Source organism: Populus trichocarpa, chromosome 5 (genome assembly GCF_000002775.5).
Source record: "Populus trichocarpa isolate Nisqually-1 chromosome 5, P.trichocarpa_v4.1, whole genome shotgun sequence".
In the NCBI taxonomy this organism is placed as follows: domain Eukaryota; kingdom Viridiplantae; phylum Streptophyta; class Magnoliopsida; order Malpighiales; family Salicaceae; genus Populus; species Populus trichocarpa.
The window spans coordinates 15,951,230-15,969,588 of record NC_037289.2 but is presented as its reverse complement, the minus strand read 5'-3'; the positions used below and the strand labels follow the sequence as shown (position 1 = coordinate 15,969,588).

Sequence of the window (18,359 nt, the reverse complement as noted above, 5' to 3'; positions counted from 1 at the left end):
CATACATTTAGTGTATGTTAGGATCTCGGGTAAGGGGATCACCATGTATCGATTCCTATAGGGCATGGACTAGCATACATTTAGTGTGTGTTAGGATCTTGGATAAGGAGATCATCATGAATCGGCTAGCATATATTTAGTGTATGTTAAGATCCGGGGTAAGGAGATCACTATGCATCAACTAGCATACATTTAGTGTATATTAGGGTCTCGAGTAAGGGGATCGCTATGCATTGATGCCTATGAGGTGATGATGATATTGGTGAAATTGGTATCGGCAATATGTTAGGCGGAATAGTTGTGGTTGGTTTTATGAAATCTTGAATGGAAATTGAAAATGGAAAATGAAACGATTTTAGTAGTTGAATAAGAAAGAGTTCCAAAGAAAACATAAAGGGAGAAGTGAATAGAATATGAATACATGTTTGCCTTTTTAAATTGTTGAATATTTGTGTTACTATACTTATGATATTCATGTTTCAATAATATGTATTTTGTTTCAGGACCATCGCATGCACGATAGGAGTAGATCCTAGCTTTTGTTCACTTTTTGTTATCTAGTTCGAGGGAGTATATCCTTTTATTTTGAAATATTAAAACATTTATATAAATTAATTTGTATAATTGATGATTAAATTTGAATAGACGAACGTAACTCTGAAATTCATACAATCATGTTCCATGTATGCGTGTTTATCTCATTTTTTTCTCTATAATGATATTTGTTGTTTAATGTGTGTTATAAATATTGTGGTTGTGATGGAGATGATGTTTGTGGGATTGAGACCCAGGATGGGTCGTAATTGAGTTATGAGATATGTGATATTAGAAGTATAAATATGTTATATGTTGATAACTTGAGACCTCCCGGTATAGGGGACATTCTGCCGAAATTTCAGGGAAAATTTTAGTAGACTTTTACATAAGAACTATATAAAAAAATACCCGTATTTTTATGTACCAAATCGTGAAGTAACTATAAACGCATATGAAAGTGTGGGGCGTTACAGTATTGATTGAGAAATCATTGGCCAAGATGGAATGATATTTGAAAAGAGTTTCAAATATTATTCAAATAATCAATAACTATAGTGTTGAGAACTAAAATGATTTAACAAAGCAGACATACTCCATATTATAATGTCTAAATCATAAAACTCTTAATGAATGGATAATAATTACACTGAGAAACTGTTCACTAAAAGGTTGAGTCAAATATGACTTTTTTAATATTTGAGAGATCATAATAGGTTGTTAGATATTGCACTTGATCTTCAAATATAAGTCAATCAATTGTTGAATTGATAATAAATTAATTTATTTAATTTATTTAATAATATTTTATATATGGTTGTGATATTTATATTTAAGCCAACTTATTAGGGAACCTGATGGGTCACACACATAAGAACTAGTGGAAAAGTTAAATTGACCTGCAAAAGAACCTAATGGGTCAGATGACATGTTCACTGAACTGACCCGTAATATAATTCTATATAGAGAGATTACATATGTTTATGGAAAAGCTCATGTAATTGTTGTGTAAACATTCCTTAGATTTAATATCACTAAAATGGGAGTGTTATGCTAAACTGACCTGTTATGTTCTCTTGCAGGTTAGTGGTTAGAAATTAAAATAGGATGATTAATCAAGGGTGACTTGATTTTAAATAAATTTTAGAAATTAATGACTAGAATGTAATTAATAAAGGGAATTACAATTCTAAACCTGAAAAAATAAAGTAAAGACTTGATTGAATAAATTTTTAAAATTAGCCTAAAATAATATATATGATATTATTTAAGAGGAAATTTGATATTTTGCTATTTATAGAATTTTTAAATTTTTCTATAAATAGAATGTTATTTCTCTTATTTTCTATGAGTAAAGTATAGTACAAAAACATTTAAAACAGAAGAAAAGAGCTAACACTCAAATGTATAACAGTTTCTCTCTCCTGAAAGGGTTTAGGATATTTTTCACTAGAGGTTTGTGTGAATTATCGTTAGAGGCTGGACATTTAAAAGGCTTATGGTTTGTAACAACCCATCCTTGAAGCAAATATTAAAAAGAATATTTGATCTTCTAGTAATCTTCACATAAACTCTAAAAAACTCTAGATCTTTCTATCAAGATCTCTGGGACTCCTAAAAAAATTTAAATTTATTGTTTCCACTTCGTGTATGTGTTTCAAAGAACCTAACATTGACAACACTCCAACCAGGCATGACTATATATCTTTATAGGATGCGAAAAGGAAATTAATTTAAATAATGTGTTTAAGAACTTGATAAAAATTAAATTTGATAAAAAAATTCATTGATCTTTAATTTTTTTTTCCATAGTTATCCTACATTTTAATGATCAAATTGATATGAACCAAATCAGGTCCGAATTTGGCTTTAAAATGTATACTGACTAGTTTTGTGAGATCAAACATATTTTTCAAATTATACATCGGATCGAGCTGAAATCTTATAGGGAGATACTAAACACATGATATTGTATTGTGGTAGATTTCAGGTCCAATAGAGTTCATAAACAAATTATTTTAGAGGTTTGAAGTTAATAGAAAAATCTTTTCAAATATCTAAAACTAGACCTTTTTTGTAATTTTTTAAACATATGTGGATCTATAAGTGGAATTTTGTTGAGATTCAAGTTGGGATGAAAACTAAACATCTTAAGCTTTTCAATTATATATTGTAGACCTGGTAATTCATCTAGACAAGAAAGAATGACATGTTTGAAGTCAAGACTGAAATTTGTCAAGAATGGGCAAAAATTGAAGATTCGGGCTACATAGAGGGATTTTAATATGAAGACTTTGTTTTTATTATTCTATTTTATTTGTATATTTAATTTGAATAATTATTTTTAATTTGAATTTGTTCTGACCCATTAGATACTGTTTAAGAGTTTATTTTATTATTAAACTTATATTAATGTTTTGCACTTATAGTGTTGAAAATTACATTATACATCCTACTATTTATATAGCTAATCACATTTTATGTAATAAGTCAGAAATCTATAAACTCAATCAATAAAAAAAAATCTAAAAAACTATATATTTACCATTATAATTGTTAAATATCTAAAATGCTCTTATAATTTTTGCATCATCTTCTTCCTCTTGTCACCTTTTTCTAAATCAAGATGCAAGTCTTTTGCATTTTGTTTTATTTTTTTATATTTAATTTTCAAATCCATAATAATAATAAAAAAAACTAAACAAATTAAATTAAAATTGAAGTTCAATTTTATTTTTGTTAACGACATAATAAACAAAACCAGATGTTGAACAACACAATACACAAATTCAAAAATTGAAGTAAGAACAACCAAGAAATTTCAAAACAAATCCAGTCACAATCTCCCGACTCTTTTATTGTTACCCCAACCACCCACAACTTCAATAACATCTCCACAACCACAACTAACAACATCAACAACAATACACAGCAGCAACAACAACAATCATGGTAATAGCAGAAGCTTCACTACTAGTAGTGTAAAACAGGGAAGGAAAAGATTTGCCAGAAAATTGTCTTTCATTGAATGAGTTACTACCGCATATATACAAGTGTTTTCCTATAATTATGCTTAGCTATATTACGAATATGAATTACAATAGGAATAAATATACTTGATAACACATGTTTACATATTTGTTTCCTAACCCATTACGTAAACATTGGCATATTATTGATCCTTTCTTAACACTCCCCCTCAAGTTGGAGAGTGAATGTCGAGAATTCCCAACTTGCGAATCATGGTAGAGAAAATCTCATTTCCCAATGGTTTAGTGAATACATCCGCAAGTTGATCTACCGAAGCAACGAATTTGGTCATGATTGAACCATCCTGTATTTTATCTCGAATAAAGTGACAATCCATTTCTATATGTGTGATATCCCACATCGGAAGCAAGCGTCCAGAGCCACGGTCTTATTAGAGTGCTGGTTGCTAACATGTTGTACGTGTTTTGGGGCGTAAGGCTCAGAAGTGGGCTCGCGTCACCAAGAACAAAACCGTGAGGGTGGTAAGGCACAAAGCGGACAATATACAGCATGTTGAGTCGGGCTGTTACAATATGTCTAGTTCTCTGATGGAAAACTGGATTAGCTATTATATGTAAAGCTGCTTTGTTATCACAATGTAGCAATGTTGGTTTCGGATGCAATATCCATAAGTCTTTTAACAATGAATATAACCAAGATAACTCACAACATGTACCTGTCATAGCTCTATATTCAGCTTCTGCTGAGGAGAGTGATACTATTTTCTTTCTCTTTGTTCGCCAAGAAACAAGTGAAGATCCTAAAAAAACACAATAACCCGTAGTGGATCTCCGAGTCATTGGGCAACCAGCCCAATCTGAATCACAAAAAGTAGAGACAAATCATTTTGAGAGGAGAAAAACAAACCTGTCATGGAGCACCTTTCAAATAACGCAACACACACAAGGCAACTTCCATGTGCGGTCTGCGTGGCACATGCATAAATTGACTTAGCACATGTACAGAATACATGATATTCGGTCGGGTAATGGTCAAGTAAATTAGGCGCCCCACAAGTCGCCTATACTGAGATGGATCTTTAAGTAAGTCACGTGCATATGAGAGCTTTGTATTTTGTTCCATAGGAAAATTCACAGGTTTAGCACCCAAAATCCCACCATCCTTCAGAATTTCCAAAGTATACTTCTGCTGTGAGATAGAAATACCTTTTTGTGATCGAGAGACCTTAATGCCCAGAAAATATTTCAAATCACCCAAATCTTTAATTCAAAAATGACTATACAGAAATATCTTAAGAGTGTATATAGCCTTGAGGTCATTACCTGTGATGAGAATGTTGTCAACATATATCAACAATGCGATAAAGGATTTGCCATCGCGACATGTGAACAATGAATAATTTGTTTTAGACTGAACATATTTGGCAGCTTGAATAGATGCAGAGAATTTGGTAAACCATTGGCGAGAAGCTTGCTTTAATCTATACAATGACTTGTTGAGGCGACATACCAAACTCTCCCCCTGTCGCTGAAGACCAGGAGGTGAACACATATAAATTTCTTCATGAAGATCACCATGAAGGAAAGCATTGTGCACATCTAGCTGGTGAAGGGACCAATTCTGTGCTGCTGCCAGAGCCAGCAAACAACGGACAATAATCATTTTAGCAGTAGGAGAAAAGTGTCATGGAAATCGATACCTTCCAGCTGTGTGTAACCCTTAGCCACCAACCGAGCTTTGTAATGCTTGATGGTGCCATCTAAATGATGCTTGATTTTGTAGATCCAGCGGCATCCAATTGGTGCCTTTCCAGGAGGAAGAGAAGTAAGGGACCAAGTGTGGCTAGCTTCCAATGCTGCCAATTCAAATTACATGGCATCTTGCCATTGTGGAAGTGAAGCAGCTTTTGTATAAGAGCGGGGCTCAATGTCCTAACTAATGGTGGCAACAAAGGAGCAATGTTGTGATGAGTAGCAATGGTAAGAAAGAAAATTACAAAGAGGATACCTTACCTGTGGTGGGACCAGACGATGAAGCCAACGATGGTTGAGGAGACGTTTCTAGGTTACAAATATAATCAAGTAAAGCTCGGGGAGGGTTGTGATGTCGCTAGGAATGACGTAAAGGCTGCACAGAAAGCATATGAGAAGGTGACTTAGTGATATTATTGGGAACCGAGGGAGAAAAAATAGGAGGGACTGGAGTGGGGGACGCAGAAGAAGAGACTGAGAAGTCTTCAAAAGGAGGATCTGATATGGAAAAAGGAAGGATGATTGTAGGAGCTGTAGATGCAGCTGATGGTACATGAGGTGCAGGAATGGTTGGAGGTAATTTGTAAGGAAAAATATGTTCATGGAAAACAATATCACGGCTGGTGAAAAATTTATGGGTGGTAAGGTTGTAGAGTTTGTAAGCTTTTTGGCCAACCGGGTAACCGAGAAAAACACAATGTTTCGCTCTAGGAGCAAATTTATATGTGACATGCACTTCAGTAGCAAATTTATGTAGATGCAGCTGATGGTACATGAGGTGCAGGAATGGTTAGAGGTAATTTGTAAGGAAAAATATGTTCATGGAAAACAATATCACGGCTGGTGAAAAATTTATGGATGGTAAGGTTGTAGAGTTTGTAAGCTTTTTGGCCAACCGGGTAACCGAGAAAAACACAATGTTTCGCTCTAGAAGCAAATTTATGTGTGGCATGCACTTCAGTAGCATATATAAGACAACCGAAAACCTTAAGATGGGAGTAAGTAGGGACCTTGCCGTAAAGTCTTTCAAAAAGGGTTTGATGAGAAAGAAGTGGTGTGGGTAAACAATTAATTAAATGGACAGCGATAAGAACATATTTTGTCCAAAAATGTAAAGGGAGATGAGCTTGAAAATGAAGGGCACGAGCGAACTCAAGGATATGACGATGTTTACGCTCTACAACCCCATTTTGTTGGGGTGTATAAATGAAAGAGTGTTGATAAGTGGTGCCATTTTGTCGAAAAAAATTCTGCATAGAAAAAAATTCCCCTCCATTATTATCGCGAATATTTGCGATGGATGCATTAAATTGGGTTTTGTCAAAGAAAAAAAATTGTAAGTAAATTTTATGTTTCATGTTTGTGATGCATAAAGAATACCCATGTAAATCTAGAATAATCATCCACAATTATCAAAAAGTATTTAGCACCAGAAAGAGAAGAAATTTTATAAGGGCCTCAAATATCACAATGAATTAATTCAAACGGTCGAATAGAGGAAAATGAACTAGCGGAGAAAGGAAGTCAACATTGTTTTGAAAGTACACAAATATCACAAGCATCTTTGAATTTGAAAGGGAAATTGAGTAAATTTTTTGCCATAAAATTTAATCTAAAGGAAGATAAATGCCCTAATCGGTGATGCCACAACTCGGTGGAGGAGATGACTTGACAACAAGATGATCGGGTAGCAACGGCAACAGAGGGTTGGAATTTTGGTGTCGGTATTGTTGATGCTAATGCAACCAAGTAATAAAGTCCGCCTCGTTGTTTACCCAAACCAATCGTTGTCTTCATCGCCAAGTCCTGTATAATACACCAATAGGGAAAAAAGGTTACTGAACAATTGAGACCTCTTGTAACTCGACTTATAAACATCAAATCCACCTTAAAAGATGGCACACCTAGCACATTTTTTAGAGAAATAACAGAGTTCAAAGGTAAAGTCCCGGTAGACGCAATTGGAGCCTGTTCTCCACTTGGCATAATAACTGGTGGTAAAATAGAGTTCTGACGACTATTGACAAGCAAACTCGGAGAAGAAGTGATATGGTCAGTTGCACCACTGTCGAGAATCAATCGATGTAGTCTTAACGGTGCTTGTACAAACCTGGAGAAGTAACAACAACATTAGCATGAGGATTGGAGGTTTGATCTATCCCTTTATTGTTTATAATAGACAATATCTATTGAAACTGTAAATCAGAGAATCCATTCATCATCGACTGCATCTCTTGCATTTTAGGACCTTCCTTGACGTAATTGGCTGAAGGCTGGGCATACTTGTTGTAATGAAGACAACTGCCTTGGTGGTTGAAACGGCTGGCTCTATATTTTGGATGGCCTGGTGGATAACCCTGCAGTTTCCAATATGTATCTCGTACATGATGATCATTATCATAGTATGAGCAGTGTAGTGGTTTATGGTTAAAAGAGTTGGAGTGGGAGGAAACACCTTGTCCTGGTCGAACTGCCAGAGCTGTGAGTTCATCTCGTTGAACTGTCATGGCTGCAATTTCTGTTGTCTCATGTGTATCACCTAAGCTGCATTACTTCTCTTCTTGAACGATGAAGGGACATGCCTGACGAACAACAGGTAAAGGATTTAGTAATAGGATATGTCCTCGAATTACCTTGTAAGAGTCATTTAGTCCTATGAGAAATTGCATCAACTGTCGTCGCTTATGATCTGCCCCACAAGAGCAAACAGTTCCGCTATAAGAACCCAATTCATCCCACAATCCTTTCAGCTTTGTATAGGAGGCCGCAACTGTCATCTGAGCTTGGGAAGTACAAGCGATGTCCCTCTCAATCTGAAAGATACGAGGGGCATTGCTCTGAGAAAAACGATCTCGAAGGTCCTCTCAAACTTCCAGGGTTGTAGTTGAATATATAACACTGTCTACAAGTTCTGGTGTCATTGAATTGAGAATCCATGATAGAATCATGTCATTGCATCTTTTCCACGAAGCATGATCGTCTGGTTGACTCTTGGCAGACGACATCTATATTGTACCATTTATAAATCCCAACTTATTTTTAGCGTTTAACGAGATGGTCATAGATCTGCACCAGGTAGAGTAATTATTGCTATTGAGAGACTTGGAAACAAGCACCGATCCTGGATGATCAGAATGGTAGAGAAAAAAGGATCGAAGGCATTGTTCTTGCCTTCCTTAAAAAATTGCTCGCGCTCTATGATATTGGACAATTGGTAGAAAATTGAGGCAAAAAATAGAGGCAGAGGCAGAGAGCTAGGTTACCAGCTCTGATACCATGTAAAAACAAGAAAGGAAAAGATTTGCCAGGAAATTGTCTTTCATTGAATGAGTTATTGCTGCTTATATACAAGTGTTTTTCTATAATTATGCTTAACTATATTAGGAATATGAATTACAATAGGAATAAATATACTTGACAGCACATGTTTACATATTTGTTTCCTAACCCATTACGTAAACATTGGGATATTATCGATCCTTTCTTAACAAGTAGTGACAACAACCACCACGGTAGCAACAACAAACCGCCATCGATAATAGAAATAGCTACCATCAGCAGCAACAATGGCAGCTACAATGGAGGATTCCAAGAAACCCCAAAACTTTTTCTCACCATTAAACCTTAGCAACATCGACCACCATCATAGATCATATTCTCTAATCTTTAATCTTTTCATGAAAAAATTCCTTGAATATCGATATATAAATTAAGAGATATTAGGTTCTTTTCTTTATTCCTTTGCGTTTAATTTTGATTTGAAACTGGTGAAGCTATTGTTGAAAATTATCTCAAGAAAATATAAACCATCAAGAAGACACCATGTTTAAGAAGCTAATGTCAATTTATTAATGGCCACATGACACATATATTGTTCTTCTTTCATGGGTTATCTCTGTAAAAGAGAAGAATTGTGTTTCTAGGAACTCTGAGCTATTAATATCTCTGAGCAAAAATTTTTTCTATTATTATTTTAAGCTACCTTTGACTGAGTATATAAAATATAAGTTTCGAAACTATAATTGGAAAGCTTACCATGCTAGGATTCAAAATGATTCCGAAAATAGGCTAAAAAATTAAAATTTAGAAACAACATTTGGAAAGGTAGCACTTATTTGATGGAGGCATAATTTTAATTCTGTATTTGATATTGCGGTAGTGATTGTTTTTTAAAGTGTTTTTGTTCAGAAATACATTAAAATAATATTTTTAATTTTTTTAAAATTTATTTTTCATATCAACACATTAAAATAATTAATTAATACAAAAAAATATTTTTTTAACAAATAACATTTTAGTTGCAATGATAAACACTCGTAAAACAAATAATAGTCGGCGAATATTCACCAATTTGATCAAATTCTAATTCGGTGAAAGATGCTATAATGATAAATGAGACTAGGTATTTTGCGAGGCTCAGCATATTTGTTCGTTTTTATATCTTTTGCTTCCTTGATGATACACATTAAAAACCACTAAGTTGAATATTTCCGAACATTAAGAGAGAGTTTCCACATTTTAAACCAATATTTTTTTTCTTTTAGATAGTGTTTGGTTAACTATTCTAGAATAAAAGAAATAGAAACAATAAAGATACTGGAAATAAGATAAAAAAAAAATAGAGAGATAATTATATTTAGTAGTAATATACAAGACAAAATAATTATCTTTATATCATGTTTAATTATGGTTGACAAAAACAAAATAAAATATGAAAAATCCAGGTCAACCTGGAATAAAAACACGGGTAAAAAACTCGTTGATATTTTAAAAAAAAATTGGTGAAAATAAGGTTGCTTTGATTATTTTTAATTTTTTTGGGTCAATCGAGTTGACCTTCCTGTCTAGTAACCTGAACCTTGCATTGGATCGACTCTTAAATCGGGCTAACTTTTATCACTTCTATCCATGTGTTGACTTGGGTCAACCCGTAACTGAAACTTTGCCCCTATTAATCCTTGAGTTGAGTTTTAAAACTATGATAATAACCATTTGTGCTCTTACGTTGACCTGGGTCAATTGTCAACCATACTCGTAACCCAGGTCTTGCCGCAGGTCGACTCCCGAATAGGTTTAAAACTATGATAATAACAACTTTTATTATTATGCTGACTCGGGTCAACCCGACTCGTGACCTGGGCCTCGACCAGTAACCCGAGCTTTGCCTTAGATCGACCTCGAGTTGGGTTTTAAAATTATGATAATAATTATTTTGAAAATTGAGAGTTTTTACAAGGATATTTTTGGAATAAAAAAAATATTATTTTCAGAGACATGTCTCCTTTATACCTCTTGTCTTTTAAATATAAAAATTTACTCTTAAATTATTCCAAAGACAAATTTATTTTTATTTCTCTATCTTTGTCTCTTAAATCAAACATATTTTTATCTCTAGTGTGTTCATACCCTCTGTCTCAAGACTAGTTTATATGCTAACGTCATGCTGTGGGGGGACACAAAATTTTTTAAACGCAAAAAAAGTTTTCAGGTCATAGAAAATGCTTTGATATTGTCATTAAACTCGTAAATACAGTCGTTTTGAATTTCTTTTTCTTAAAGATAAATTTTCCTATCAATGAATCTTTTGTATATCTTAGTCAACAAAAATATTGTTAAAGCAAGTTAACGAAAATATATCAAAATAGTATATCTATATATTGAGTGATTGAAAGTTAAAACAATCACAAGTTTGAAAAATTCATATTCCAAATCTATTTAGATATTTTTAAATAATAAACAATCATCAATCGACTTTTCATAAATAATTTATTATTAATATTATTATTTTTAGATCAGATACATAAGAATTAAAAAAATTATTAAAATCCAAATAAAATCTATAATAGTATTAAATATACATGTCAAAACAGAAGAATAAGTGGATCCGATAAAAATTTTTGAAATGTAAAAAATAGTAAAGAAAAAAAAAAAAAAAAACCCTACAAAGGGCTAGACCCAACACATGGCCCACACGTGCATAGTAGGTTAGGCCCACATGTTTGACCATGTTTTATTTTTTTTTATTAAAAGGGTGGATGACAGGTATGATGTTGTTTTTTTTTTAATTAAGAGGTTTGCCCCTTATTTATTTTAGAAAAATGAAAAATAATAGGTCATCTATTAAAATTTAAAAAATATGCGTGCCCCCTAGCACTTAAACCTACTATCCTTAACTTATAAACCAACTAAAATACGTTTGGAATTTATTACAAAATGATTAAAAATATATATACTCAAACTTATGATCCTTAACTTATAAACCGACTAAGCTACGAATGAGATTTATTATAAAATAATTAAAAAATATATCAAGTTGCTTTACTATTTATATGAAATAGTAAAACATCATAAAATAAAATCTTAAAAGGTCAATTGCTTTTTTTTTATTTTTCAAGTGGTTGAGTAATAAACAATAACCGTGAGATTTGTTGGGCTTTAAATGTTGCCGGCGCCCAATTTTATAGCTTTCTGAAATTATTGGCGTAAAATATTAGACCAAGCCCAACTAAGATTCCAGCACCTCAAGTCTTCAATATTCCTCAAACTCGATAGTCAAACAAGCATCAGAACCTCATATTCCTACTTCTTTTAAAAATTCAAACGTCCCCTATCCTTTGTTTGTTTCCTTGTAAAAAAAAAAGGGAAAGAAAGAAAGAAAAACACTTTAAAAACCACTTGTATTTATTAAAATCCCTCGTGTCCCAGGCCAGCCAAACAGCCCTCTTCTTTAATGATCCAACGGTCCACATCCCATCCCCCAAGCCCCCCATCCATCTTCACCAACGCAATCAACGCCACAGCACGCACTACCCCAAAAATAGCCCCCCCTTTTCCCTCTCAAATAACATAACATAAGCTAACCCCCCCCCCCCCCCCCCTCCCCTTCTCCTCTTTCCAGAAAACCACATCTCTCTCTCTCCCCCCCAATCTTCTCACTTTCTAAAAAAACCATAACAATGGCAGCCACACCATCTGCTCGCGAGGAAAATGTCTACATGGCGAAACTCGCCGAGCAAGCCGAACGGTATGAAGAAATGGTGGAGTACATGGAGAAAGTCTCCGCCTCCATCGACAACGAGGAACTCACCGTAGAAGAGAGAAACCTCCTCTCTGTGGCTTACAAAAACGTGATCGGAGCTAGACGTGCTTCTTGGAGGATTATTTCCTCGATCGAGCAGAAAGAGGAGAGTCGTGGTAACGAAGACCATGTGTCTGTGATCCGTGACTATAGAGCTAAGATTGAGACCGAACTGTCTTCGATCTGTGACGGGATCTTGAAGTTGCTCGACACCAGGTTGATTCCAACGGCTTCTTCTGGTGATTCGAAGGTGTTTTATTTGAAGATGAAGGGGGATTATCACAGGTATTTGGCTGAGTTTAAAACTGGTGCTGAAAGGAAAGAGGCTGCTGAGAGTACTCTCACTGCTTACAAATCTGCTCAGGTTTTTTTTTCCTCAGATCTTACGCTTACGACTTTTCATTTTAGATTTGTTAAGTTTCGATGCCCATTTGTTTTTATTATTTATTTATAGATTACTTTTTTTTTAATTCAATTTGCTCTTTTGCGTAACATTTATTGTGAGTACTCCTTACGCTGTCGATTTGTTAGCTAGACAGCGTTGATTGGCCTTTTTTTGGGTTAACGTTGATTTAATCTTTTTATCTTTTGCCCATAGATTTAACATCCGTTAATGGCAGCATGGTGAATTTTGTACAATTGTAATTCTACTCTGTATTCCTCCTCTGATTAGCTTGCTGTTTTGAATATTTGGATTTGTGATTGCAGGATATCGCAAATGCAGAACTGGCTCCCACTCACCCAATCCGTCTCGGATTGGCTCTTAACTTCTCAGTGTTTTACTATGAGATTCTCAACTCTCCAGATCGTGCTTGCAATCTTGCCAAACAGGTTTGCCTTTTAGTTTTTATCTATGCGTTTGTTCTGACTTCTAGGTGGTTGCAATGGCAGACCACGTAATGTAAACAAATTAAGAAAATTGAGTTGTGAATGTTGTTGCATTACCTTCCTGTGTGGTTGATGAGATCTTTGACAGAAACTTTGATGTTGGGTTTGAAGACCGCTGGTTTTGCTTTTGGAATTCAACATTCCTGACCAGATTAGCATGTGATCAAGCTTCAAACTGGGGTTGTTAGATTTAAGCCTATTGTTGCTTGAGATTTTATCCTGTTTTCCATAACTGAAAGAAGTACCTCAACCTATATAAAACTGACTTTGCTCTGCGAATTTTTTAAACCATTTTTTGCTATATATTCGAATTTATATTTTGCTTAGGTTGATAGTTTTCTCTCAAACTTATCAGGCTTTTGATGAGGCAATTGCTGAGCTGGATACATTGGGCGAGGAGTCATACAAGGACAGCACTTTGATCATGCAACTTCTTCGAGATAATCTTACTCTTTGGACATCTGACATGCAGGTAATGGGCTCTTTTCTTAAATCTTTGTGTTCCATTTGTTTCCATACTCCAATTCACAATTGGAATATTCTGTTCTGATTCAGGATGATGCTGCTGATGAGATCAAAGAAGCAGCACCTAAAACTGGTGATGAACAGTGAAGGTGCTTTACTGCAAACTAGTGTTGAACTTCTCTATATGTTTTTAACAGGAGATGGTGCTTGTTGCTAATTTGCTTGATTTGTAGGCATTCTTATTTTGGTTATGAATTGTGGACGCACCAAGCCTTTTTTTCCTTGTTTTATTTTAGCTTGTCATATCAAATTTGTGTTCTTGAATTCTCAATGATATCTGGTTTTGTCATTTAAAATTCTCTTTCAAGAACATTTAATCTCGCCCTTGATTGCCTTGTTCTCTTGGGGGTTGAATGGAGTTGCATTTTGGGTTTTTCTCCGCCATTAATGTGTTGTGAAAGCTCCTCAATTCGACCGCATTTACATACTTTAAACAATTTCACCTTCTTCTTTCTGAATTACTCTAACGAAGACTGAAAGTTATTAAAAGTCCATAGGAATCTATTTGCTTGAGCAAAGATACAGCCTTTCATCTATCACTACTTAAATTCAGATGCTACCGTAAGAGGTTACTTGTTGAATGGTGGCATTTCTCTCGTCTCTCCCTCTCCAATCTCTTTTTTATTCAATAATTAAAAACAGACCGGGCCTAAACCTTACGTTAGCACTCGATCTAACGCTCATCATCTTGTATTGGGAGGAGGCCGCGGCAGTGGCCATTGAGAATGCCTCGTCCTTGAGCGTGCGCTGAGCTGGTCCTGGTGGCCATGGATACCCATCTACTTTTCTATCGACTCTTTGAGAGATAACCCTCTCTTAGCCTTTGAGATATATGGTCCCTCTCTTCGTATTTCTTTGGACATGGATTTGTCCGCTACGATTGTGACCAGGCTTGAATCAAATTTCATTTGAAGTTTTGCCCCTTTTAATGACAGGTAACCAAGTTAAAACATTGAAGAATAAGAGCTGCACTGGATTCATCTGTAAAACAAGTTTTATATGAAGATTCATGAACTCTTCAATGATTCAGTAAATTAAATTGAAAATAAAATATAGCTTTTAAAGATTGAGTTGCATGTATTGAAGAATATGATAAACATAAATGTTGAGAGAATAAGGAATGTTTTTGTTTTTGTCCGGTATGAATGAATTAAAAAAAAAATTCTTGAAGTTTCAAGATTGTTATGGTGTTGGATTCGGGTATACCCTACTAGGGACATCCCAAGTCCAAAATGAGGTTGGTATGTAATGGTTTATTTGTAGCAACTAGGCATGTTGGATGTAAAGCTAGTTGGCCAATTAGGCCACCTAGAAGGTCATGCTACTTTCCTAGTGCTTGGAGCCCAAGTTACAATTAAATCTTGTTCGATTATGGAGCACTTGGTGTTAAAATCAACATATAATTTATATTATTTCTTAATATATTTTTTTAATTGAAAGTTTTTTGAACTTGAAACTAGTATATATTCATGCTATCTTATGTTATTCAATAATTTTAATTAGAATAAAGAATGAGAGTGATGAGTTTCAAACTTATTATTTTTTATTCATTAAGATTCTGATACTATACTTGTAAAATCCCAGTTTAAAAATCAGAAAACCAATGTTAATAGGAAAATTCTCAATTGGAAAAAATAACAATTAAGAAGGAAAATTGTTATAAATTGAGATAAAAACTCTTAGTAATTTAATTTAAATTTTTGATGAAATAGAGTAATAAAATCAGTACGCCAAATGGTAACTAGTGATAAATCGTGTAAACATCCCGATTGGGTAAAATAATTATTTTAAAGGAAGGGTTTTTATAAATCAAGGTGAAAATAATTAGACAATATTATTATTATTATTATAATAAAATAATGTATGATATCACACGCGAATAATGAGGAATTACGGTTAGTTAGTGACAAATTGCAGGAGGAATTATGAGAGGTAAATTGATACTCGAGATGAGATGAAATTACTTACGAGGAAGAGATTTGTACCTAGCCACTATTATAGAGAATTATATCAAAAGTTGTAGAGTTTAAGTTAAGGTACAAAGAGTGTTGATGAGTACTTCAATGAGACGAAACTTGCTATGATTCAAGCTAATGTTAAAGGTAATAATGTTACTCTTACTTCTCGTAATTATGGAATTAAATGCTTTTATTATCTGGGTTTTGGTCATATTGCTTCACAATGTCTAAACAAAATAGTTATGGTTATGAAAGCTTATAATGAGGTTGAGATCAAAGGATGAAGAAAAGAAGATGCCATAATTGGAGGATGTTAATGATGTTTGTGTTGAATATCCGATTGAGAGAGGAACTTGTGGTGAGGAGAACATTGAATATGCATGTCAAGGTGGATGATTTAGAAGGTCAGAGGGAGAACATATTCCATAGGAGATGTCATGTTTATAATATGGTATGTAGCTTAATTATAGATGGTGGTAGTTGCACTAATGTAGCTTGTACTTAATTGGTAAGAAAGTTGAACTTACACATTACCAAACATCCCATACCTTATAAATTACAATGATTAAATGATGGTGGTGAAGTGAAAGTGAATAAGTAGTTGGTTGTTTTTTCTATTGGTAAATATTGTGATGAGGTGTTTTGTGATGTTGTGCAAATGCAAGCTAGTCATTTGTTGCTTGGTAGACCATGATAGTATGATAAGAGAGTTATGCATGATGGAGTGACAAATAAGTATTCATTTGAGATGAATAGAAGACCTATAACTCTTGTATTTTTGACACCTAAGCAAATATATGATGAGCAACTAAAATTGAAAAAGGAGAAAATGGTTGAAAATGAGAGCTTGTATATCAGGAGGCCTTCTTTGCTAACAAGGTTTTTTTTTTGGTTTTGATGATGATGCTAATATTTAGCTCGATACTGATTTATTGACCTTAAAAGATGTTTTTCATGATACACATTCGAGGTTGAATCTTTCTAAAGAAGAGGAGGATGATACAAACCAAGTCAGGTCCAAATTTGGCCTTCAAATATCTGTTGATCAGTTTTACGAGATCGGACATATCTTTCAAACCGTACATCAAAAAGAGCTGAAGTTTACAAGGAGACACTAGACACATAAAACTATAGTTTGGTAAATTTTGAGGTTAAATGAAGTTTGGAAAAATACTAGTTTACAGGGTTAAAGTTACTAGATAAATCTTGTCAAATCTGCTAGACTAAACCTTTGTGTACTATTTAGGACATATATGGAGATACAGGTGGGTATTTGTTGTGATTCAAGTTGGGCTGAAAACTATACATCTCAATATTTCTAATCATATATGTTAGGCCCAATATTTCATTCAGACGAGAGAGAACGACGTGTTTGAAGTCATAACTGAAAATCTGCAAAAAATATGCAAAAATTGGAGATTCGGGCTATATTGAGGAATTTTAGCATAGAGATTTTATTTTTATTATCCTATTTTATTTATTGATTTATTTAATGTTGAATAATTACTTTTAATTTGGTTTTGTTCTGGCTCATTAGATATTGTTTAGGGGTTTATTTCATTATTAGACTTATGTTAGTTGATTATTAATTTAGACTCCTTTGCTTGCAACTCGAAAGGGGTCCATTAGGTTTTATTGGAGGACACTATATTATGTTTTTTTTAGCTGCAAATTTGGTCAGCAAGTTAGAGAATAAACGTTAGTTCTTTTTGTTTGTTTATGGCAAAACAACTTTTCTTTGTAGGGACAAAGATCGTACACTAACTTATCAAAGATTAACTACCTTCGTTGAGTTATTCGCATACTTAGAGTTCTTAGATATAATGTTATCTCTAAGTCCAAGTCTTTTTTCAATACCTTTGGTTCTTAGGTACAGGTTTACCTCGAGGTCGAGATTCTATCAAACCTAAGTTTTTACTTTTCGAGTTGTTATCTGCTTTGTTGGGGGCTGCTTGACCACATGATCAAGAGGTACGCATCAACTACACAAGCGTTTTTACTAGAATATATATTTTTATAACCTACTTGATCTTTAAGAATATTTTTTCGGGAGAGCAGATTGCTCTCTCCATATGGCTAGATGCTGGACCCAATTGTTTTTTTTATCAAGGCCTTAATAACTATAAACTTAAGCAAGCCTTCCAGCTTGAGCATTTTCTTCTTAAATCTCTTCAAGTATATTATGGTGACCTCATCTTCTTGTTGTGTAATAGTGAAAAGTTTGGTGGAGCTTTTTATAGTTGGGATATTTATATTAAAGTGGGTTTTGAGCTTTGCATAAAGATCCTTAAAGTTTAGAATAAACCTAGACTCTAAATTATAATACCATGTTTGGGACGATCCACAAAATATAGTTAGAAGGATTTTATATATAGTGTTAGTGTCTTGCATAACCATCTCTAAAATACTACATCCATTCTACATATGCTTCTTAGGGTCAATCAACCCGTCAAAGTTGTTCAGGTTCATATTTATAGAGATAAAATACCTAGGTAGACTATAGTTCAACACTCATTTTTTTCTAGTGGAATACCATTCACCTAAAAGGAGGTTATACACCTTCATATCAAGGGCATGTATAACCATGAATCTAACTTCTTTTTAAGGCCTTATCAAATCAAGGTTACCGGAGTA

At 34.0% G+C, this 18,359-nt stretch overlaps 1 protein-coding gene across 2 annotated transcripts; it reads left to right on the top strand.

Moving 5' to 3' along the window:
- The first annotated feature begins 12,010 nt into the window (after positions 1 to 12,010).
- Positions 12,011 to 14,063, top strand: LOC7468888 (14-3-3-like protein). 2 transcript variants are annotated; one of them, XM_002307327.4, is made up of 4 exons: positions 12,011 to 12,718; positions 13,063 to 13,185; positions 13,598 to 13,714; positions 13,798 to 14,063. In XM_002307327.4, exons 1-4 carry the CDS (start codon positions 12,233 to 12,235, stop codon positions 13,852 to 13,854), a joined length of 783 nt encoding a protein of 260 aa, XP_002307363.1. In that variant the 5' UTR covers positions 12,011 to 12,232; the 3' UTR covers positions 13,855 to 14,063. The 2 variants fall into 2 exon arrangements, with proteins under 2 accessions (XP_002307363.1, XP_024458150.1); XM_024602382.2 differs by lacking the exon at positions 13,798 to 14,063 and having other exon boundaries at positions 12,142 to 12,718; positions 13,598 to 13,792.
- The last annotated feature ends 4,296 nt before the right edge of the window (positions 14,064 to 18,359 follow it).

Excerpts from the sequence above, each read along its gene's own strand:
- LOC7468888 (XM_024602382.2), top strand. The coding sequence starts at position 12,233 with ATGGCAGCCACACCATCTGCTCGCGAGGAAAATGTCTACATGGCGAAA. Across the intron at positions 12,719-13,062 it reads CTGCTTACAAATCTGCTCAG|GATATCGCAAATGCAGAACT; the intron begins GTTTTTTTTTCC and ends TTGTGATTGCAG. Across the intron at positions 13,186-13,597 it reads CTTGCAATCTTGCCAAACAG|GCTTTTGATGAGGCAATTGC; the intron begins GTTTGCCTTTTA and ends CAAACTTATCAG.